Raw genomic sequence first — 25,542 nt, 5'->3', positions numbered from 1 at the left:
TTAAAAAGGAAAAGCTAACAAAATCTGAAACCTCAAGAACAGCATCTTGTTCCACGGACCACCAGCACCGACCAAAGATCCATCTCACCATCACTTTTATGAAAATGCATGGTCAGATATTGCAGTAACAGGTGTAAATCAGCAAGACCTTTTTCCTATCATTTAAATCTTACATTCCATGCAGTGAAATCTCCTACAGCACTTCAATACATTCCAAATGTTTCAAACCAAGAGGACAGTTACTAAATTGGTTTTGGAGCAGAATACATGCACCATTCACATCACTCATTCAATTTGTAAGCTCAGAAGATAACCGGCATCCACTCAACAAAGAGGGACCTGCTACTGTAGCCAAACCATTTCCAACTGCTCTTCTGCATCAATAAATTGGTGAAAGTCTACATATCAGAGTTTTGTTACTAAAACAAAAGGACATGCAATAAGTGTCAGTTGATCAAAATCTAGAATCCAGTTTTAAAAAGCACAAGACCGATGAATTACTTCTTAATAAAGAAAATCATGGACCAGAAACAGAATAAAAATGAACACAAGTCTGACTCGAATCTTAAAAGCGATAAAGGAAAACCATATATCATACACTCGAATTAAAAATGGACTAATATTGCATTATAATGAGTGATCCTTTCTTAATAAAGCAAAACAAGATCCGTATTTGACACTGGAAATAGAACAAAAGTAATACACAAACAAGTCCGATGGAGAAGCTTAAAAAGTAACAAGCAAAAACACATTAAAAATGGCCATAGGATCATTATTCAGTTGTAATTTCAATTTGTTGATGAAGGTGCCAACTCTGTGGCATTGGCATGCAGATGCTACTGCCTCACATATGCATGGCACAACTGTATGCCAGCTGCACACCAGTGCTTGCAATCTAGCAACAACATACACCTTGTCAAAAAATGATCGGGGATTCATGAAGCTAATTCTACACATTCATCATGGGTATAACTCAAAGGTACAACCGACAAAAGATCAAGACTAATTATAGAGACTTCATACCCATGCCACCAATGCAATAGTTACTTCCAAAGCACCCAATTACCATGCTCATGACTAAGTAACTTTTTACATTGAAATCAAGAGAAAAAAAATATATATTCTTTAAGAAACCCATAGCTGGAAAAATAAGTTTTCTCGTCCTATACACTAATGAGCAGTTGTCAGTGGAACCAGGAACATCCAGAAGTCCAGACATTCCTCACAAATAATTTATCCAGCAAAGTACATCCAAACAAGATGGCTTACTTAATATTTGTTGTTAAATCACCCAAGCAATAATATTGTTATTAGCCCAATTCATAGTGATATCTCCACCAACAAACACAGGATAAAATGAAAAGAAAATCATATCCTTGGGTTTGCAACCAGATTTCGTTCAGCCAACTATGGCACATGTAGAGACTTACTCTCGGGCCTACTTTTGTCAGAGGACCCAGATAAGGTTAAAAGGAGGATAGCTGTCACAGCAATCACAATCTCAGAACAAAAATGACATTTCATTTTCAGTTTCAAAAGTTTCCATAGATAACGATGACATCTCTTAAAACTGGGATTAACAGAACTAAGAACTTTGGAATTAAAGGCACTATGGCATCTACCTGCCAGCCAATAATGTCAGCCTAACTTTCTTATCATTGTAGTCCCTAAAGTGCTGCCTCATAATATAGTTTATTTACTGCACTTTTCAATTTATTGTTATTCCATAAAGTCAAGAAAAGATTCCTAACCAGCGAGACAGATGGACTGGCACTTTGTTCACTTAAGGGCTCTTCTGCAACTGAGACAGGGATCTGTTATTTGCAGATGTTTGACTTCCTTCTCCCACATCTCTTCCTATTTTATTTTTTTTTTTCCACTATTTTCATTATCTACATTTCAACTGCCATTCTTCAACCCTCTCCCCTCAATGTTTATTTGTTCAAAGTATTCTAAAGTTTTCAGAACAACCTGGAATCAGATTTACATTAGCAATTACGGGCCTTAAAAAATAAATAAATAAATAAATAAAACAAGTTTCCTTTCCTGCCTATGGTTCAAAATCCCCTCTTTTCACTTCTAAACATTAGAACATGCTGATATTGTCAAATCTACAGCTTTGCAAGAAACTTGCCAGCGAAAATATGCCATATTAAGAAAATGAAAGTTCTGAATTTCAAAAAGATTCTCTGTCAAATTATTTCTCAAATAACCAACATTTTTTCAATCTTTTGCTCCAACTATATACAAACATGAAACACCAAGTAACTATTTGGCCTCTTTGCAACTTTTCTTTCTCTTTGAGACTTCACTTGCACACCCATGAATTTTCCATTTTACTTCTTTCATGATTTTTAAGATGAGGCCCACCAACGAGAGAAAGGATGAACAATGAGTTCCCACTCTCTTGACAAATGCCCCACCTATCATCCCAAAGAACTGACTTCTGCATCCCTAAAATCTCTTATGCACATAGATAGGCATTGTATTCCTTAACTACCAACATCTAACTAGATGAAGGCCACTCTCTCCCCCCCCCCCCAACCCCCATATTGGCTTCCTATCTCAATTGCTATCTCTTAATTTCTCAACTATTGTCTCCCCCTTTCTGGTCCCCTCTTTCTCTCTCTTAAAAAAATTATAAAAAAAAAAGGAGGTTTACCTCTTGACTTCCTAATGCCACCTACAATCCTATTTCTCCCGGGACCGCTTCCCAACTGCCCTTCCCGCCTCCATCCATTTCAATGGATATCTTGACTTTTTTATCTTTATTATTCCATACAAATCTCTTTAATAGTATCCTTATTTACTACACCAGGAAAAAGAAAATAAATCTTTTGTATTCACTATTTACACACACCCCTTGCATTTTTTTCCCTCTTTATCATTCAATTCTCTTTAACAGATCCTAAATTAGTACATCACCACCCCTTGAACATAGGGAAAAAATAGATACTTTGTATACACCATTTATGCACACACACAAACAGACCCAAGTGCGCAATGTGCACATGCCACACACGAACTCCCCCCCCCCCTCCTTCTGGGAACATGAGACATTAAGTCTAGGGAAGGTGACCGCGCTTAAGAATTTACATCAATAATCCAGATATATCAAGTGCCAATAAGATCACATCTCAAGGGTTGCAACTATTTACAACTTCCATCATTAGACCTATTCACCGGCCGGGCCCAGCACTACTCAAAGGGTAACTCAAGTTAGTTAGGCCTAGGCCCAGCTCGCCACTACCTTTGGACCTACTTTGCAGGCCCAAGCCCCACCCTTACTCAGGTTTCAGGCTTCGAGCAGGGCCTCAAGCTTCCACACCCTTTTTCCTCAATTTTTAAAAAATATAAAAATAATTAAAAATGCTTTTTTAAAAGATGCTAAAAAGTGCTTTGAAAATACTTATAGAATCAGGTTTAGAGTTCCGATTTTCTAGATTCGGTCCATCAACATAAAATAGCTAAAAGTAGCTGAAAGCTCATACAAATGAAAGATGGATGCACGCCAAAACAACCATGATAAAGGGTTCTATAGACTTAAAAGCATATTAAAAGAAAGCAAGATGATAAAAGAGGTCCCGGGGACCAAAATCAGTCAAAAAATCAATAGCAATCAACAAAAGAGATGCTAACAGCCCAACGAGCCAAACAAATGGACTAGGACTTAATATACTACAATAGGCTTCCAAACCTAGGCTTGGGATGATATCGACAAGAGAAAACATATCAATTATGACAAATACAAAGCCACACTTCGAGAAAAGCTCTGGAAGTGGATTAAAAGCTTGATGACCAAAGTAGGAAAAAGAAAAGAAAGGTACTAGCTTAGAAGTAAAAAGGCTAAAAGATGACTAACATAAGCTCATCGGGATCAAATAACAAGAAGTTGGTATTCTGATATCAACACATGGACCAAAACTAGTAGAAAGCATCGGGAGGAGTTCAAGAGACTCGAGACCAATAGGAATACCAAGTGCACCATGAGGAGTCATCCTAGAGGGTGGCTCCAGGAGAGAGAAAGAACCATTAGAGCATAGAGGTAGAAGAGGCAAAAGAGGACTAAGGGCCAAATCCCCACCTCCTCCTCCACCACCTCCAAAGCCTTCCTCTCGATGGTGATTGTTGTGGTTGCCCACAACAATAGGAGAAGAAGAAGAGGGGAGAAGAGGAGGACAAAAGATCTGAGCAGAGAAGGGAAAAAATAAACGAGGAACCAGGAAGATAATACCCAAATTAGAGTGGCAAACTAACCCAAGGACTAAAAAACCTAAGTTAAAAAAAAAAAAATTGAGTCGAGCTTTCATCCCCAAGTAATGAAGTTTGGCTCATTTAATAGACAGGGTTATTTTCTAGGCTTGGCCCAGCATACCAAGCCAAAAATTTTGGCCCCTGCCCACCCAAAAAGCTTTAGGCTTGAGCAGGCTAGGCAAGCCACTTGGCCCATGAACAGGTCTATTTGTCATTTAGCCACCAACAATAATGATTGTGTTCAAGTATGAGTTTTGGGATTGTGTAGTATTGACTTACAAAAGTTCTTAACTTCAATTTACTCATATTAAATCTCTCCCAAATGCATAGTGCATTCTCAATATGTTCTAGGTGCTTGAGTTATAAAGGAGTGTCTACAAGGATAAAAAACATAACGGACTAGAATATTAAGCCAAAGTAGTGCTCTATAATCCTATTAGAGCATACAGAATCTCATGGTTCGCCAAACCGGATGAAACTGCCCGATTCAGGGCATGCCAAATCATATCGACAGCAGACCAAATCAATTCTGCCAATAGAAACAAGACACCGACAACGAAGAGGGGAGGGAGAAGAAAAGAGAGGAAATGATAGAGAGAAGGAGAGAGGAAAGACGACAGAAGTCGGGAAGGCTGCCAAAGGACTACTAAGGCCATCAGAGGGCCACGGAGGTCCTTGGATTACCGGAGGAGCAAGAAGAGGGAGAATTGGAGAGCAAAAAAGAGAGGGAAGGGGGGAGGGAGGGAGAGGAGGGAAAGAGAGGGAGAGGCCATGGTGACCGACAGTGGCCGTCGGAGGGCAGTGAAGGCCTTCGAAAATCCTCCACCTCTTTCGGATTAAATCAAGGGCGATGCATCCCTGTTTCGATCGAACTATTTTTTTTTTTTTGGCCAATTCACAATGAAGCCGGCAATTTTGTTTCGATCTGAGGGCCTCCATGGCCCTCCCTCTCCTTCCCTGTTTCAATCCAGAGGAGGAAAAAATAAAAAATCATCCAGGGCAATCACCCCTGTTTCAATCTGAAGGAGCGTAGAACAGCTCCTCCGATCATCAGGGCTTCACGGCCCTCTGGCAACCACCGCCGAGGTCTCCGCATCTCCCTCTCCTTCCCTCTCTCCATCTCTCTCTCTCTCTCTTCAATTCTCCCCCTCCCTCTATTTCGATCCGGAGGATGGTGGAGCTACTCTCTGATCGTCCAGGGGCCTCCACATCCACTAATAAGTCCACTGTCTCCCACTCCTTCATTCCCTCTTCCTCTCTCTCTCTTTTCCTCTCTTCGTTTGTGCCTCTCCCTTCTCTCTTTTCTATGTCGGTTCAAACCCTATACGGAATGGTACAGAAGCATATTGAACTATACTGCCAGCTGACCAATCTAGGGTCCAATAATGGCATAGTGAACCTTGATACAAATATTTTTAAGTTACAGACAAGAACATAGTTTAACAACACGGACAAATTTTCCACACCCCACATTGCATCCAAGCGCCAAGAACATCACATATAGCATTGTTTCTCAACATGTCTTGACCATGAATGCCGTAGCCTCCGATCATCAAGACTACTTCCATATTTCAAAAGCAGGTTTTTAGACAAATATTTTAACCTCACTAGTCACCAAGAAACTCATTCATTAACCATGCCCAAGACATAGCTGTTCTACAACTTCAGTTAATGAATTGGGATATGTTTATTTCATAATGACTTGCCATGACAAATGCATATGGCCGGACAAAAGCTGAAAGCCTTACTAATCGATGATATCAGAATGGTTTCAAACATAAATTGAGTAGATTTCAGAAAGGGAAAGCTAGACTAATCAAGAAAGTGAGAATTATTCAAGATGATACCTATTCTTTGTCTACCAAATGGCATGTAGCATGTAGAATAAGTGTTGTATATATTGGTTACCAGATAATATTTATTAAAAAATTAAAAAAGAGTAATCTGACAAAATTTCAATCAGGCATATATTTGAAGCTCCTCTTATCTTCTTCAGATGGAGGAGAGGAAATGAAGATGGCAGTATTCCAAAATGGTGATTCAAGACTACATGAACTAGCAAAGTCCTAGATCTGAATTTTTGTTGCAAGAAACCATTTATGGATCTAAGAAAACATGATAGCAACCTGCTGGCTGTACATTTCTTTGGTTTTGTTGGAAATTTTTCCAAGCAAGGAAAGAATTTAAAAATTAAAAAGAAGAGAAACAGAGAAAGGAGGGGAAAATAGCAGGGAAAGAAGAAAAAGAAGAGCATCTACCAATCATCTCTTGTGTCCCTCTATCATTGTCACACCCAACCCATCACTTGGTCAACCACATGACACAACCATATGAATCCTATAGCATTGCCCTAGAGATCATGTAAGGCCTAAAAATAGCAGGGAAAGAAGAAAAAGAAGAGCATCTACCAATCATCTCGTGTCCCTCTATCATTGTCACACCCAACCCATCACTTGGTCAACTACATGACACAACCATATGAATCCTATAGCATTGCCCTAGAGATCATGTAAGGCTTAAAAATATATATATAATCTCTAATAAAATAAAATTTTATTTTAAAGAATAAATGACCGAATATGTCAACTAAATAAATTCGCCAAGAGCAAATAAACTTATTCAATTACAATTATTCAAATGTTCTATGATATCAGAAATTGAACTAATGAACTAGCAACTCTGGTACTCGAACCACTTGTCCAATCTATCCAGACTAAGCATCTTGTGTCTAAAAAAAATACAACATAGGATATGAGCTTTTCAATCCCGTAAAAATTGCAACATATCCACACCAATATAATAATAATAAATAAGAAAATTATCATATAGTTTTGATTTAAATAACCTTCATGTCAGAAAACACTATACTTGTGTATAACAACACATTATTTAGTACAATACATCATATCACATAATTATCTCAACATAACAAATATTGGATCCGATCACATTAGGATGCTCAGCTCCAGACTACCACAATCACATTTTCAGTCTGTGGCGGGGCATTAGTATAGTGGCTAATCCTACAGACTACCACAACTATGTTTCCGGTCCATGACAGGGCATCAACAGTGGCTAGTCCAAAAGACCACAAATGCTCAACTCTTAACTACGATAACCATGTTTCAAGCCCATGATGGGGCGCCAACAGTGGCTAGTTTAAAAGACCACAATGCTTAACTCTGAACTACTACAACCATGTTTCAAGTCCGTGGTAGGGCACCAATAAAGTGGCTAGTTCAGAGTACCACAATCCCACGTTCAATAACACAATTCGATTACATGCTTGTTAAGTATTATAATTTAAGATCATACTTTTTTGCAAAATTCAATGCACATGATTATCGAAATCCACTCAAATGATCTTGAATTATAATATTTAACATGTAATCGAATTATGACTGAATATGGGATTGTGGTGCTCCGGACTAGCCACTTTGTTGATATCCTGCTACGGATTTGAAATATGATCGTAATAGTTCAAAGTTGAGCACTTATGATCCTTTGGACTAACCATTATTGGTGCCCCACCACGGACTTGAAACGTAACTATGATGGTTCAGAGGTGAACACTTGTGGTTCTTTGGACTAGACCCTATCGGTGCCCCACCACGGGCCAAAAATGTGGTTGTGGTAGTCTACATGACTAGCCACTATGCTGATGCCCCGCCACATGCTGGAAATGTGGTTGTGGTAGTTTGCAGGATTAGCAACTATGCTGATGCCTTGCCACAGGTTAGAAATATGGTTGTAGTAGTCCAAAGTTGAACATCCTAAATATGATCAGATCCAATTATGTTATATTGAAATAATTACATGATATGATGCATTGCACTAAATGATGTGAAGCTATACACAATTGTAGTATTTTTTAGCATGAAGGTTATTTAAATCAAAAGCATATGATAATTTTCTTATTTATTATTATTATATTGATATGGCTGTGTTGAAATTCTTATGGGACTGGAAAGCTCATACCCTATATTGTTTTTTTTTTTCAAAGGCACAAGATGCTTAGTCTGGATGGATTGGATGAGCAATTCGAGCACCAGAGTTGCTAATTCATTAGTTAGTTCAATTTTTGATACTATGAAATATTTGAATAATTGTAATTGAATAAGTTGTTTATTTGTTCGTGGTGAATCCATTGAGTTGACATATTTTGTCATTTATTATTTAAAAAAAATTGATTTTGTTGCAGATTATATATATATATTCTTTAGGCCTTACATAATCTCTGGAGCAATGCTTTAGGATTCATGTGGCCATGTCACGTGGTCGACCAAGTGACAAGTCAGGGCATGACAATCATGCTAATAGGTTCAATAAGTGATGGTCAACTTGTAGCATTTCACAGACAACATGCACAGCGAAAGCATAATGGATTTCAAAAATTTAAACTAAGAAATCCTAAATGTTAAACCCTTAAACCAGCACCTCTTTGATGATTAACAATCATATAAAATATTTTCATAACAAAATTGAAGGTATAGAAGAATACTTGCAACGCTTATTCCAAAACTCCAGTAGAACCTCCACCAGGCGCCCAAGTGTTCGTCCTCCAACAGTAATTAATTCACACAGGGCTTTGATCGAGACACTAATTTCTTAAGATGATTCCTCCTTCAAAATTCTCTCCGAGAACTTCTTTGGACAGCAAAACCTCAGGACTTCCTTTCTCTCCTCCTAGCCTTCCTATCTCTACCTTTCTTGTCTCCTTGTCTTCCTTATATCTCTTCCTAGGCCCTTGTCCTAAAATCAGACTTGTCCTTACTATTTTAGGACTTGTCCTAACAAGGGAAGGAAGGGAATAATTGGACAAGAAGGAGAGAGGTGTAAGAAAGAAGAGATAAAGATAGAAATCTGAATGAATCAGAACCTCGACGTAGGGCCTTTTTTATACTTAGCGATGGGATGCCATCAAAAACATCTCACGCCCTCTCCATGCGACAACTCGCGCCCAACCAGAAATTCTCACGCCTCCAACCAATTTCACACGCCCATCTGAAAACCTTGTGATGTGGCAAATATTGGGAAAAAATTCAAGAGTTGTTTCACGCAAAAAGACTCTTCGGAGAAATTTTTTTCGGTGTTTTTCGAGACACTGCGAGGCTTCTCTTGGACGGCATTTTTCTCCACCCTTCATCAGCACATGCTGGCCATCCAAGGGCCCACAAGAGAGGCGCTAACTTGCTTTAGGCATGGAGAAAAATCAAAGATAAAAAATGGCGTGTAACATTTTTAAGAGACCAAAACAACTTGGACTCTAGATGGCGCATGGATTAGGTTTGACTAAGGCTTGATCTTTATCCAATTTCCAACACTAACTCATGAAGTGATTTAGCCATAGAAGGACTCCTCTGTGCCTAAAATCAGATCACAAACCTTCATGAATTTTTTTCACCATGGAACAAAAGGATAAGGTTGAGAAAAGGGGCGTCCCATGGGATGGGACACCAACTTGATATTTGCGCACAAGATAAACCCCACGTGCTAAAAAAATTTATGGCGCGTGGGATGCTAGTTTTGTGGCGCCCATTCCCTGGTTCAACCAGCAAAAGGTTGACCCAACTCAAACCCAAATTTGGTTTGAGTTTAATTGGATTTAATTAACCTAATCTGAAACCAAATTCGAATCCGATTCGAAACAATGAGCTAAGATTTGCAACATGTGCTAGTATGTTCATCTTGCAAACATGATCTAATCTAATTAGATCCTTGATCAATTTCTTTTGTATGTGATCCATTGAATTCCATATTTAGCCAGCAATGAGTCCAGATACAAGTTGACCTGATTTGATTAGAATTTAATCTAATCGATTTAGATCCAATCGAACTAATCCGATTTCAGCAATTAGAACCCTTTCTAATTGGCAATCAAATTGAACTCTTTAATTCGATCAAATCTACAAGACAAGATTGACGTTTAGCAACGTATCATGTCTACCTGAAAGATATGAAATTTTAGTAGAAATACCAAAAATATTCTTTAGTGGAAAGTTACCGTGCAATTCGATCCTGCGATCAATCTGCATCCTAAATATAACTCTGGATATAGAATAATGTCAAATCCAATATCATATTTATATTTCTCTTAATCTTATGAAGATTCGATTAATGAAACATTAGAAATTCTTTCTAATTTTCATCCTGCATTGATCAAAAACTCCCTAAATCATCAGTCGATTAGAGCAAATAGGATGCGATCTCCTCTTACCCGGAGTGATCGATTCTATGTTGACCTACTCACAACCTCCATATACATTCCACCATATCCAGAACACCTCGTACATGACTAAGTCATGAATGAGTATGAACCAAAATACGGATTCATGTATACAAGGTTCTATGGTAGTCTCAAGTCAAAAGATTACATGCACAACTCCTACTATAAGAAAATATCTTTGACGGATAAATCGATTCCATAAGATGTTTCTTAAATCGGATCAATTCAGTGAACTCATTCTCTAATGAGCATCCATATCCTTGTATTAGTGTCTTACACAAGTGGCCTATGAGATCAGCCACTCTCATTATCGAGCATACATAGGATGTGCCAGTATATCCGAAATATTAATCTCCTACTCAATGTTCCTATGACTAGGAATATTCTAAATCAAGATTTCTAGGATTTTAGGTCTCATAGGTACGATATTATTATAACCCTAAAACTATTTCCTTGATTTATGGGATTCATCATAATTATTATGAATGTAAGATGCAACATATGATGAAAAATAAATGCCTTATATTCATAAAGTGTCAATTACATGAGTCTGAAAGATTACAAGAAAAAATCATCAAATTACAAATTTCGATTGACTTGTAGGACATATTCCTTTCAATCTCCCACTTGCGCTAAAGCCAATCGTCCATATATTTTATCCCCATACAATCGAGGTGGCGATCGAATTGCTTCTGTGGTAGTCTTGTGAACGGATCCGCTATGTTGTTTTTTGTGTCTACTCGTTCAATGACTACATCTTGTCTTTCGACTATTTCACGAACGAAATGAAAGCACCTTAGAATGTGCTTAGATTTATGATGAGACCTTAGTTCTTTTGCTTAAGCAACGACTTCAATATTATCACAATAAAGTGATACTGGATTCTCAATCTCAAGAACGACACCCAAATCAGTGATGAACTTCTTCATCCAGACAGTTTTTTTGACGGCTTCACTTACAGCTATGTACTCTGCCTCAGTGGTTGAGTCAGCTACAGTCTGCTGCTTGAAATTTTTTCAACTTATTACTCCATTTAGAGTAAAGACATATCCTGAAGTGGACTTGCTATCATCAGCATCTGACTGAAAATTAGAGTCAGAATAACCTTCTAATTTTAGATCAAATCCTCCATATATCAGAAAAATATTTTTAGTCCTTCTCAAGTACTTAAAAATATTTTTCACTGCTTTTCAATGATCCTCACCTGGATCAGCCTGAAATCTACTAACTATACCTAACACATAGGCAATATCAGGCCTGGTATATAGCACAGCATACATGATTGACCCTACTGTCGAAGCATAGAGAATAGAACTCATTCTATTTCTCTCTTCCGGTGTTTTAAGAGACATCCTTTTAAAGAGATGTATGCCTTGACTCATGGGTAAGTAACCTCTTTTACTCCCATCCATGCTGAACCATTTTAGCATAAGGTTTATGTACCTGGATTGGAACAAGCCTAACATCCTCTTAAATCTATCCCTATAGATCTTTATACCTAGTATATAGGATGGTTCGCCCAAGTCCTTCATGAAAAACTTACTTGATAGCCATGTTTTGACCGATTGTAACATTGGGATATCATTCCCAATGAGAAGTATGTCATCCACATATAAAACTAAGAAAACAATGACACTCCCACTAGTCTTCTTGTACACATAAGGTTCATCCACATTTTTGATAAAGCCAAACTCTTTGATTGTAACATCAAAGCATATGTTCCAACTCCTCAAGGCTTGCTTTAATCCATAAATGAATTTCTTAAGATTGCATACCTATTTTGTTATCTCTTTTGAGACATCCTTTTGACTGAAATATGTAAATCTCTTCCTCAAGATAACCATTAAGGAAGGCGGTCTTCACGTTCATTTACCAAATTTCATAATCATGATATGCTGCTATAGCAAGCAAAATCCGTATAGATTTGAGCATGACAACAGCTGAGAACGTTTCATCATAATTAATACCCTATTTTTGCCTAAAACCTTTAGCCACCAATCTGACTTTATAGGTTTCAACTTGACCATCTGCTTCAATCTTTTTCTTATAGACCCATTTGCATCCAATAGGGGTCACATCCTCTGGTGCATTAACCAAAATTCATACTTGGTTAGAGTACATTGAGTCCATTTTGAATTTCATAGCCTCTAGCCATTTGTCTGAGTCCCTACTCATGACAGCTTCTGTATAGGTTAAAGGTTCATCATTCTCGATGATGTGGGCTTCATTATTCTCAATAATGAACCCATATCTTAGAGGTGCATTTCGCACTCTATCCGACCTTCGGAGAGGAGGTATATTTTGTGGTTGCACCTTATCAATGGGTACTTCTGGTTGAGAAATATCTTATACTTCTATTTGTAGATCTTGAACCTCACCAAGTTTAATTTTCTTTCTACTGTCTCTTTCTAGGATAAACTCCTTTTCCATAAAAGTGGCGTGCTTACTGACAAAAATTTTTTGTTCAGTAAAGTGGTAAAAGAAGTATCCCATTCTCTCTTTAGGATAACCTACAAATAAGCATTTATCTGCTCTAGCACTCAGCTTATGTCCAAAGTTTTTTTTAACATAAATTGGACAGCCTCAAATCTTAAGATACTTAAGATTAGGCTTTGTACTTCTCCATATCTCATATAGAGTGCTTGGCACAGATTTTGAAAGTACTCTGTTCAGGATATAGACAACAGTCTTTAGGACATATCTCCAAAAAAAATAGATAAGTCTGCAAGATACATCATGGATCGCACCATATCTAATAAAGTATGATTTCTTCTTTCTGCTACACTATTTAACTATGTATAAGAAGGGATCCACTCTGAGAAAATTTTTTTTTTTTAAGATGATTTAGAAATTTACTGAATAAGTATTCTCCTCGATCAGATCGAAAGATTTTAATATCTTTTCTACTTTGTTTCTCGACCATACTTTGATACTCTTTAAATTTATCAAAGGCTTCGAATTTGTATTTCATAAGATACACATATCCAAACCTAAATAAATCATCAGTGAACGTAATAAAATAAGAGTATCCTCCTCTGGCTTCAGTTGTCATAGGCCCACAAACATCAGTATACTAATGGAGTCTTGGTCATTTTACCCACAAGACAAGATTCACAAGTTTCTAATGATTCATAATCATAAGGATAAAAAAAATTCTTCTTTTTATAACTTGTTAATTCTCGTCTCACTTATATTACCAAGTCGACAATGCCAAAGTAAAATATTATTTATATCTTCTCTCTTTTGTTTTTTGCTTTCATCTATATGAAAAATAGTCATTAGGAGATAGAATCAGAAGACCATTATTCACAATGCCATTATAGAAAATTTCATTAGAAAAAAAATTAAGCAATTATTACTTTTTTCATTTATTTCAAAACCCCGTTGCAATAGCAACGGTACATAAATAATATTTCTCATGATCTTAGGCATATAGTAACAGTTTTCCAGCTCTAAGATCTTTTCAGAAGGTAACTTCAAGATATATGTCCCCACAGCTTCTGCCTGAATGGACTCTCCTCCAGCACCGTAGAGCTCGAAGTCAACCTTCTTCAATACTCTAATGTTCTGCAGTCCCTGCAATGACATGTATATATGAGAACCGCAGATAGTATCCAATATCTGAGAGTCTGAATTAGAACTTAATGACAAAATTGTATGTATCTCATACATATCTTTTGGTGCATCGCTGGCACCAATCTTTATAGTTGCAAGATAAGATTTGCAATTCTTTTTCCAGTATCCTGCCTTGCCGCAGTGAAAGTACCTTGTCCGAAAGCTTTCTTCCCTTTCCTCTTCATCTTGCCATCTTTAAGGTTCAATCCTTTCTTTGAACCCTTAATGCCTGATTTTTTTCTTAGAGATTTTACCTACAAGAAATGGAGCCTTTTTCTTTTTAATGTGGCTCTCAGCAGTTTTGAGTATGTTTAACAGCTCAAGCAAAGAGGTATTCAGTTTGTTCATGTGATAATTCACAACAAACAACGCGAATGATTCAGAAAGAGATTGCAAGATCAAATCCTGACTCAATTCTTCATCCATCACAAAATCCAATTGACCCAATCTAGTGACCAAGTCAATGATCTTAAGGACATGGTCTTGTACGGATGACTCTTCTGTCATTCTAGCACGAAATAACTGCTTAGATATCTCATACCTAGCAGTTCTACTCTGTTCTCCATATAGCTCCTTAAGATTGAGAAGTATGGATTAGGTATCCATGCTTTCATACTGCTTCTATAATTCATTGCTCATAAAGGCCAGTATGATGCATTTGATAGTTAAACTGTCATTCTTCCACACCCTGTATGTGGATACCTTTTCCTCCATGGCATCGTCCCCAACCTCTTGTGGTTCAGAGACATCAAGAATGTAAGAGAGTTTCTCCTAAGTGAGTACAATTTTTAAATTCCTCGACCAATCCACGTAATTGGGACCGATCAATTTGTTGGAATCTAAAATTCCTCACAATGATAATGAAAATGCCATTTGTAGAATTTAATCTACAATAAATAAAGAACATAACATAAGCAAACAACCCATGATGACTTACACAATTAAATAAGATCTTTTAGATTTAATTGTGTCTCCCACTATTTTATCGAACATCATAACCCTCTACTATGATAAACGAGAGATATTGTATATTTATCTTAGTAGGATTGAGACCCTAATTCCTCATAATGATCTTGCGGTAACACAACAAACCGTTATGAGTTCATAGGTAGGAACTCTTCCTAATTGCATCTCATGCAATTCCCAATTTTATCTTAGCCTCTAAAACATTATTAGCATTGTAGTAACACAACAAGCTATAATATTTTAGTTAAGTAAGATCCTTCATTTCAATACAGTCAAATTCGAATATTACTGCCCTTGTGGTAACACAACAAATCAGTATACCCAAAATTGCCGTGAGCATCTTCTATGCACCAGGATTATGTTATATCAACCCCTATGGCAAGCCTTATGGTAACACAACAAACTTACCATAGTTCATGATGTAACATTAATCTAGCATGAAGGAAGACCCCTAGTAGTATTTTCAACATTAGGGTTTTTCAATTTTAGGATCGCTTAACCAAATTGATTAGGTAAGTAGATGGGAGTCCCCCCGTTGCTTTCCTTAGACACCAACAAATTGGCCAGATCAATCAACGGAACCAATTAAAAAATCACCTTTAGCACTTTTTTAAACATCAATTGATCAATTGATATATAATTGGTTAACCCATAGTTGCTATCACTACTACTAAATATAATTTTATGAGGGCTTCATTGGTCTCATGCACATTCTAATTTCATAATGCTAATGCACACTAATATATATCAGCATTAACCATTTTATATGTGCCAGTGTGACATATGAACATTCATCATTCTAGGACAATCTTGCAACACAGTCCCGTAATGCTAGGACAACCTTATTTCAGAATGATGAAGTGGACCAGACATGCATCAATTCATATCAAACATATGAAAGCATAATTCATAGCATAATTAATTTTATAGTATGAATCATAGTATGCATCACATGAACATTATCTACATATGATTGAACCAAATAAGGCCAGCTCTGATACCACTGTAGGATTTCACAGACAACATGCACAGCGAAAGCATAATGGATTTCAAAAATTTAAACTAAGAAATCCTAAATATTAAACCCTTAAACCAGCACCTCTTCGATGATTAACAATCATATAAAATATTTTCATAACAAAATTAAAGATGTAGAAGAATACCTCAACGCTTATTCCAAAACTCTGACAGAACCTCCACCAGACGCCTAAGTGTTCACCCTCCAACGATGATCCACACAGAATTTTGATCGAGACACCAACTCTTTAAGATGATTCCTCCTCCAAAATTCTCTCTTCGAGAATTTCTTTGGACAGCAGAACCTTAGGGCTTCCTTTCTCTCCTCCTAGCCTTCCTATCTCTACCTTTCTTATCTCCTTATCTTCCTTATATCTCTTCCTAGGCCCTTGTCCTAAAATCGAACTTGTCCTTACTATTTTTGGACTCATCCTAACAAAGAAAGGAAGAAAATAATTGGACAAAAGGAAGAAAGGTGTAAAAAAGAAGAGATAAGAATATAAATCTGAATGAATCAGAGTCCCGGCACAGGACCCTTTTTATACTTAGCGACGAGATGCCATCAGAAACATCTCGCGCCCTCTCCACGCGACAACTCGTGCCCAACCAAAAATTCTCACGCCTCCAACCAATTTCACACGCCCATCCGGAAACCTTGTGACATGTGGTAAATATCGAGAAAAAGTCCAAGAGTTGCTTCGCACAGAAAGACTCTTCAGAGAAATTTTTTTTATGTTTTTCGAGACGTCGCGAGGCTTCTCTTGGGCTGCATTTTTCCCCACCCTTGATCAGCGCACTCTGGCCACCCAAGGGCCCACAAGGGAGGCACTAACTTGCTTTAGGCATGGAGAAAAATCAGAGATAAAAAATGGCGTGTAACATTTTTAAGAGACCAAAACAATCTGGACTCTAAGTGGCGCATGGATTAGGTTTGGCTAGGGCTTGATCTTTATCCAATTTCCAACGCTAATTCATGAAGTGATTTAGCCACAGAAGAACTCTTCTGTGCCTAAAATCAGATCACAAACCTTTGTGAATTTTTTTCACCATGGAACAAAAGGATAAGGATGAGAAAAGGGGCATCCCATCCCATAGGACGCCAACTTGATATTTGCGCACAAGATAAACCCCATGCGCTAAAAAAATTTCTGGCACGTGGGATGCTGGTTTTGTGGCGCCCATTCCCTGGTTCACCCAGCAAAGGGTTGACCCAACTCAGACTCAAATTTGGTTTGAGTTTAATTAGATTTAATTAGCCCAATCTGGAATCAAATTCGAACCCGATTCGAAACAAAGAGCTAGGATTTGCAACATGTGCTAGCATGTTCATCTTGCAAATATGATCTAATCCAATTAGATCCTCGATCAATTTTTTTTGTGTGTGACCTATTGGGTTCCATATTTAGCCGGCAGTGGATCCAGGTGCAAGTTAATTTGATTTGATTAGAATTTAATCTAACCAATTTAGATCCAATCAAGCTAACCCGATTTCAACAATTAAAATTTTTTCTAATTGATGATCGAATTAAACTTTTTAATTCGATCAAACCTACAAGACAAGATTGACGTCTAGCAACATATCATGTCTACCTGAAAGATATGAAATTTTGATGAAAATACCAAAAATATTCTTCAATAAAAAATTACCGTGCAATTCGATCTTGCGATCAATCTGCATCCTAAATATGACTCTGGATATAAAATCATGTCAAATCCAATATCATATTTATATCTTTTAATCTTATAATAATGATTCGATTAATGAAATATTAGAAGCTCTTTCTAATTTTCATTCTGCTTTGATCAAAGACTTCCTGAATCATCAATCAATTAGAACAAATAGGATGCGATCTCCTCTTACGAGGAGTGACCGATTCCATTTGACCTACTCACAACCTCCATACACATTCCACCATATCCAGAACACCCCGTACATGACTAAGTCATGAATGAGTATAAACCAAAATACGGATTCATATATACAAGGTTCTATGGTAGTCTCAGATCAAAAGATTACATGCACAACTCTCACTATAAGAAAATATCTTTTGACAGATAAGTCGATTCCATAAGATGTTTGTTAAATCGGATCAATCAGTGAACTCATTCTCTAATGAGAACCCATATCCTTATATTAGTGTCTCACACAAGTAGCCTATGAGATCAGCCACTCTCATCATCGAGCATACATAGGACGTGCCAGTCTATCCGGAATATTGATCTCCTACTCAATGTTCCTATGACTAGAAATATTCTAAATCAAAATTTTTAGGATTTTAGATCTCATAGATATGATCTTATCATAACCATAAAATCATTGCCTTGATTTATGGGGTTCATCATAATTATTACGAATGTAAGATGCAGCATATGATGAAAAAAATGCCTTATATTCATAAAGTGTCAATGACATGAGTCTGAAAGATTACAAGAAAAATCCATCAAATTACAAATTTCGATTGGCTTGTAGGACATATTCCTTTCATAATTGACCAAAATACTACTGTATTGGCAGCCATTAACTACACATCTACATCGATAATGGACCAAACAAATGAGTTGAAATATAGCTTAAATCAATATATATATATATATATATATATATCCAATCTTTTAACATTAGAAACAAAACTATGTAAAGCATTCAAACATTCAATGTTCAATAAAATGAAACTTTAAGAGCTAGATTAGACTAAGACACAATGCTTCAGAAGACACCCACAATGTGATCATATTCCTATTTATACCTTTACGATGGATGTAACCCTATGAGTTTGATATGTGAATATAAGTACAAAACCCTATGAGTATGTTACTGTACCTCAATCCATGGATATAATTATATATATATTACCCATGCCCCTGCCCCCAACCCCCAACCCCGAATAAACACAACCAAAACAAAAATGATAATGAATCAAAGGAAGTTACAGTAATGGACATGGTATAACATTTTTAGCAACATTAAATATGTCATGTGTTTGATGCACCGATCAAGCAAATCTATTTTAAGTGTACTTGAGTCATTTAGCTAGGATCAAGGTTATTGAACATGATATAATCAAGATTAGAGAAATTGCCCATGGTGATCTAGGATTTGCCAAAGAACATATTTTTTTTTAAAAAAAAAAGATAATCGAAACCATGACTTTTGCTGCTTCCCGAGCTCATAAATTCATCAAGTCAAACATAAGTTCCTTATGGTCCAATCATTTTCTTCATCAATCTGAGCATATTAATAATTCATCCACTAGATTTATAGAGAAGATTTTGCCATAAAGTTGTTGAAATTAAATTTCCCTTGTGGGTGTGAACTACTAACTGCTTCCCAATACAAGCTCGTGCAAAAATTACCCTTTGTGTTGTGATGGATTGGATGAAAAAACAACTTCTATATAATTTGGATTATCCACCTAGTACTAGTGATTTTTTGCCACAACACTTTATTTCAATAACATTACGGCATGTTAAGAGCTGCTCTACCTGTAATCTCCTTGTGGGTCAATCCTAAACCCAATGGAGTCCTTGGTTTCAGGTCCTCAAAAAATGTCCACAGAAAGTCACTTTGGTCATACCGGATGTCCTATACTTCTCCATAACTTCAGTTTACCACGTAATCTGGTGATCCACAAGTTTCTGACATCCAGACCCTCTGCTTTCTGAATGTTTTCCAGGTACTATGCCAATTTTAAACAGAAACTTTGATGTTTAAAAGATGTTGGCCCTTGTCTCTAGCAAGCAAACAGAGAAATACAATCAATTCTTTCTGAGGATAAAACCTATGTCAGTTGTTGCACCAAGTACAACATAAGTCAAATGGAACAGGTTTTAAGGAACTTCTACATACACTGCAAATCCGGCAAGCCCAACTTCATGAAGCAAGCTATAATGGTGATGCTAACAGTAACATTTTCCAAGATGACTTAATTCATCCTCGACCAATATATGATCTTTTTGACTGTTTGCAACTCAATATATTGTCTAAGTAAACTTGAATGGAGCCTATGCATCAGAAAAGCCAGTTTCAGTTCAATGTTATTATAATAGACACTCTAAATTACCCTCATCTACATTAAATTGACCCACAGAAATTGCAGCACATGTCAATTAGCAACATTTAGAAGCACTTTCAAGTCTCTGCAAAAATAAAAACAAGAAAAAGGCATTTGCAATAACGAGAATGCCAGTAGCCAATCACATGCAATCAAAGAAACCCATCAATACAAAAAGGCATGTTGAGTCCAGTCAAACCATATATGATGTATACATAAACATGATATTTAAGTATAAATTAAGGAACAAAATATTTAAACTTAACTTATTAATAAGAGAGCACTACAACTGGATGGAATTGATGGGCCTTTCTTGAGCAGTGGAAGACCTGCACCTTCATTTTTCTTTTCATTATAAGAGTCTCATCATTTTTCTTGACAGGTTTTGCTCAAACAAAGCCTAAAATTTTAACCTTCTAGGATCAAAATGGATTCTCAACTCTATAAAGCTTCCTCTCAGACCATTTCTTTAAGAGACACGATTACGATTACAATGGTCATGTCAATTATCAGCCTCAAGTATACATATACATAAGCACCCCATTTACCTTTATTAGTTAGCACCAAGGTATGCTGAACCGGTACCGTCGGCCGTTTCGACCGGCCGGCGGTACGGTTCGGTATGGTTTCATACCGTACCACATCGACGATTCGAACCGGAAAAAAAAAAGAGAAAAATAGAGAGAAATAGAGAGAGAGAAAGAGGAAGAAAAAAAGGCGCAGTCCATGCTCGCGGCGCCGCAGGCGTGAAACAAGGGCATCGCCCCTGTTTCGCAAATTTTTTTAAAAAATATGATTTTAAGTGAAGTCGACAAACGATTTGCCGGCTTCACGATTTTTATTTTTAAAAAAAAAAATTCTTAAGTCGGCAACTAGGTTGCCGACTTCATAAGTTTAAAATAAAAAAAAAGAAAAAATCGAAACAGACATCGTCTGTTTCGAAAAAGAAGAAGGGGGCGGAGCCGCGGAGGGGCTCCGCCTGCTCGACCGCCCTCAGGCCGTCGGCGTCGGCTCGCCGGCCATCAGGAGCCTCGCAATGGAGGCACCGTCCGTCCAGTAGGTTCCCCGCCCCCTCTCCGAGCACTCTCTCTCTCTCTTTTTTGCTCTCTTGAAAGTCCTATCGGGCGATACGGGGCTCGGAAGCCCTCCGACGGCCGCAGCCAGCCACCGCCGGCCTCCGGCGGCTCCCACCTTCCTCCCTCCCCTCCCCTCTCTCTCTCTTTCTTACTTTCCGTTCTTTTTTCTTCTGTACCGCCGGTGTACCGATTTTACCGGCCAAATCGTGCCGGTTCTCCGCCGGTCCGGTACGAGATGGGATGTACCGGCCGGTTCGGCACGGTATGGCAAACCTTGGTTAGCACATTCTTAGATAATAGTTATCACCTTTCATGTGCCCACCATCTTTTGATGCAGTCATGCCCTCCACATTTCATAGGTTAGGACATTTTTCCATGGTTTACCCATCAACTTAAGGGCCTCTCAGTGACCACTCCCATCTCCATCTTTCAATTCCATGATCAAAAAGGCTCTACTTATATCACTTCTTTTTAAACTTTCAATGCATCCAACAAACTGACCATAAATGTACTTATAGTTCCAGAAGATAACAATCATAAAATTTTTATGATGTTTCCAGCTACTGTCAAACTTCCCCAAGTCAAGTTTTGAATTAAAAATAGATATAGAGAAATGTTTTGCAGCAAAAATTCCAGAAATACACCAACAGGATGGCATGTCCTCTTCTTTAAAATCTAAAGGCACACAGTTAGCACTCTAATAACAATGGACACCATTTATAGTATGATAGTACATAGAATGACCAAACATTGGTAAGAACAGTTACCACTATACGACAAGGCTATCAACAATTCTTGTGTGCTTGATGAAAAGCAAGTATCATAAATCTAAATACACACCATGAATAAAACATGAGAAAAAAGCCACAGAACAATATGATGAACCACATATAAAATTTTGTGCAATTAACAATTGCTGCTGAGACAAAAATAGCAATTATTGGATTACACAACCTATAATAAAAAAGTTCTCGAATATTTTAGAAAATTAACTAACCATCCCTAGAAAGGAATTTCATATATCATCAGTATTCTTGTAAGTGGTATCAGAAATCTAAACCATGAAAAGATTGCCATTGAAGAAACCTCAGGTTGTATGCATAAAGAATGCACAGAGCATTGAGAATAAATTAATTTAGTAATGTACAATTACATCGTGCATAAAATTGCACGAAAAGGTTACAACATGCGATAGTGTCATCAAGAACATCAGTCACAGAGCAAGATTACAAACAAGCTAAGCATTAAAAATGCGGATGTCAGCGACATAGAAAACTTACATATCAAAAATGACAGCTACAACAGGTCCATTCAAGCAACGTCTGCAAATGTCCCATGAGCATGAAATTACTAAAAGTCTAAAACATAAACAGGAGTGAGTGACATGCTTGCTCACAAATCATTGATCTCCTTCCTAGCTAAGGAATTTGCTAACACCCCATCTCACTCAGGTGATAAACGCCGCCTCTTCGAATGCTCAACCTCCCGTGGCTTGCTTCTTTGCATCGATGATCGTCCTCTATCCCAGTCATCAGCATGCTCCAATTCACGGTCCCTTTGCCTGTAGTGATCTCCATGACGGTCTCTGTCATCCCGATACCTATCCCTTTCCCTCTCCCTCTCCGTTCCCCCCTCTCTGTTTTTGTCCCTCCCCCTTTCTCTCTCCCTGTCCCTGTCTCTCTCCCAATCACGATCCCTCTCCCTATCCATTTCTCTTCCATCATGATGCCTCCTCTCCGACCATTCCTGTGCAGGACCCATGTCCGTCTCCTTGTCATGCCTTCTATCCGAAACCCGTGACCAATCCCGATCAGGACCCCGATCCTTGCCATGGCTTCCTTCTCCATACCGCTGGTCTGAAGCAGCATCATCCCCATAACTTGACTGCTCTTCACCTCCCCATCCACCCATACTGGGATCCGGCCACATCCCAACACCACCAGCGGCCATCCCTCCCCTTCCGAAGAAGGCTGGGTTCAGATGAGGAGCCACAACTGGAGGAAATGAAGGCATCAATCCCGGGAATGGAGCTGTCGTCGGCCCTGCAGGAAAGCCTCCATATGCACCACCCATTCTCCCCATAGCCACTGCTCCGTAACCAGTTGGATCAAAACCTTGACCAAGCATAGCACCAGGATGCAGCATCGGAGGTGGTGGAGCGACCATCCCACCGTTTCCCATGATTCCTCTGCCGCCCACAGGACCCATCCTGTTCCTCATATTCCCCATTGGCCCTCGATTCCCCATCCCACCCCTCCCCCAATTACCACCACCACCACCACCACCCCTCCCATAATTCCCACCCATTGGGGCCCCTCCCCCTCCTCTCCCCTTCTGAGGCAAGGCTGAAGATTGGGCTGGCATCTGCTGATTCTTGAGTTGAGCTTCTCCCATCCGACGAACAGTGTGCGGCGATGCAAATGCCACGACACAGGGTCGGCCATTGAAGACGTGCCCGTTCATCCCTTCCTTGCACGCTGCAGCGGCCACTGGATCATAGAAATCGACCTGGCAGAACCCCTTCGACTTCCCGCTCGCCTTCTCATCGTAGAATTTCACCTCCTTCAGCTGCCCGTACTTGCTGACCTCTGTCTCGAGATCAGCGTCCGTCGTCCACCAGTGAAGCTCCCCCACGAAGAGAGTAGTCCCCCCAGCTCCTTCTCCTCCACCATTCACACTCCCTCCCCCTGCAGGCCCGCTTCCTACCTGCCTCGCCTCACCTCTATAGCCACTCCCTTGCCTTTGATAACCCTCCTTCCCATAACTAGAGTTCCTCGATTGTCCCTGGGTCTCGCCGGATCGACCAGAAGACTGCCCTAACTCAGGCCTATTTCCACCATGCGGCGGCGCCAGAGGCCGCGCCGCGACCGTGGATTCTCCACCTCCCCGCAACCCTTGCTCATGAAAGCCACCGGATCTATCCACCGGCCTCTCGATCTTCGGGTCGCCAGCGATCCCAGGGATCTGGACCTTCTCCGGCGCTTCCCCCGACGGCGGGAGCACCGGGGGCGGCGGCGCAGGCTTTCTCCTGCTCCCGTCCTCCCTCGGATACCCCCCCGGCTCGTCGGTCCGATGAACGGCGTGGAGGAAGCCCTCGCCGACGTTAACGTCGTTGTAGAGGTCGTCGTAGTCCTCGTCCTCCCCGTATAACTGCTCCTCGTCCTGAACGGCCGAGATGGCCTCGTTGCGGTGGAACCCGCCCTGTTCTCCACCTCCGCCGGGCTCGATCGCAGACATCCTCCGCTTGGGCTAGGATTAGGGTTTCTGAAGGAGGAGGAGGAGGAGGGTGCTGCTGTTTTAGCCTTCAAGGGTGATCCGTTGTTGGGCGGTAACAGCAAGAACATCGCGAGGAAAGGATTTTTTGGCCTTTTGACCGTCTTAGAATTGAGTCAGCTGGGACCCACAAGACAGGACCGTGATAGAATTGGGTAGAACCAATATCTGTGTACTCGTTCTGCACACGTAATTTTGCGATGGTAGGCTACCAATTTTGGCGGCAAACGATCTTCTGCAAATGAATAAGAGGAAGGAGATCATTCAAATAGTCAGATTTCAAGGATGAATAATACAATATCTTGGATCCTTGAAATTATGTAAGACCTTGAGATGTCTTTCATGCAAATTTTAACACTTCCAAGATATCTAGCATAGTCCATTATGATTATATTTGTTTGTTATTTCTAAGATGATGGGGCAAATCATCCACTATTTAAATTGTGTTCGATTACAAAATTTATGAGAAAAAATAAAATAATATTTTTATACAAAAGCTTTTAGAAAACTAGTTAAAAAATTTTGTAGGTAGATTATTTTTTTAACAAAACAAATCAATAAAAAATTAGATTTTCTAAGTTAAAATTTCAAATAATTCTCCAACCAATGCGCTCACATGCGCCTGGAATGGAAAGGGCATATAGGAAGTTCACAGGTTGATGTAAATGACTTTATCGGTTGTCCTCAAGTTGCCAAACCCCTCCAAATTTGAAGAATTGAAGGTGGCAGTGGGACATGAGAGGGAGAGAGAAATGAGGCAATTGGGAAGACCTAGGCATCTATAAAGTGTTATTCAATGACCACTATGTAAAATAAACTTCCATTCACACTACAATCACAGAAATAATGGCAATATTAAAATGCTCCATGATTACAATCACATTCAACGGGCTATATCGCAGGCTTCCAAACCAAGATTCGCTGAGGTAGATTTCTAATTCCTATATAATATGGGTTATCCCCATGTCTTTATTTGATTTTTTCTTTCCTTCTGCATGCTTTCCTAGATGATATCCCCACTCTTACATAGGATGGGGAAAGAGAAAGGATTAAGATTGTATCT

At 38.8% G+C, this 25,542-nt stretch overlaps 1 protein-coding gene across 4 annotated transcripts; it reads right to left on the bottom strand.

The window, feature by feature from the left end:
• Nucleotides 1-125: 125 nt before the first annotated feature.
• LOC105049965 (uncharacterized) lies at nucleotides 126-24,695 on the bottom strand. Of its 4 annotated transcripts, XR_832921.4 has the most exons (3): nucleotides 22,603-24,670; nucleotides 22,487-22,528; nucleotides 126-374 (listed from the first exon to the last, which is right to left on the bottom strand). XR_832921.4 is itself a non-coding variant. In XM_029266087.2 (2 exons), the coding sequence occupies exon 1, from the start codon at nucleotides 24,441-24,443 to the stop codon at nucleotides 22,650-22,652; it is 1,794 nt and encodes a 597-aa protein (XP_029121920.1). In that variant the 5' UTR covers nucleotides 24,444-24,671; the 3' UTR covers nucleotides 126-374; nucleotides 22,603-22,649. The 4 variants fall into 4 exon arrangements, 2 of the variants coding, with proteins under 2 accessions (XP_029121920.1, XP_010928098.1); XR_003801582.2 differs by having other exon boundaries at nucleotides 22,487-24,695; XM_029266087.2 differs by lacking the exon at nucleotides 22,487-22,528 and having other exon boundaries at nucleotides 22,603-24,671.
• Nucleotides 24,696-25,542: the final 847 nt, after the last annotated feature.

This window comes from Elaeis guineensis, chromosome 8, assembly GCF_000442705.2.
Source record: "Elaeis guineensis isolate ETL-2024a chromosome 8, EG11, whole genome shotgun sequence".
NCBI lineage: Eukaryota > Viridiplantae > Streptophyta > Magnoliopsida > Arecales > Arecaceae > Elaeis > Elaeis guineensis.
This window is presented reverse-complemented; position numbering and strand designations above follow the sequence as displayed.

What these genes read in the sequence shown, in the direction of transcription:
- LOC105049965 (XM_029266087.2), bottom strand. Translation starts at nt 24,443, where the DNA reads ATGTCTGCGATCGAGCCCGGCGGAGGTGGAGAACAGGGCGGGTTCCAC.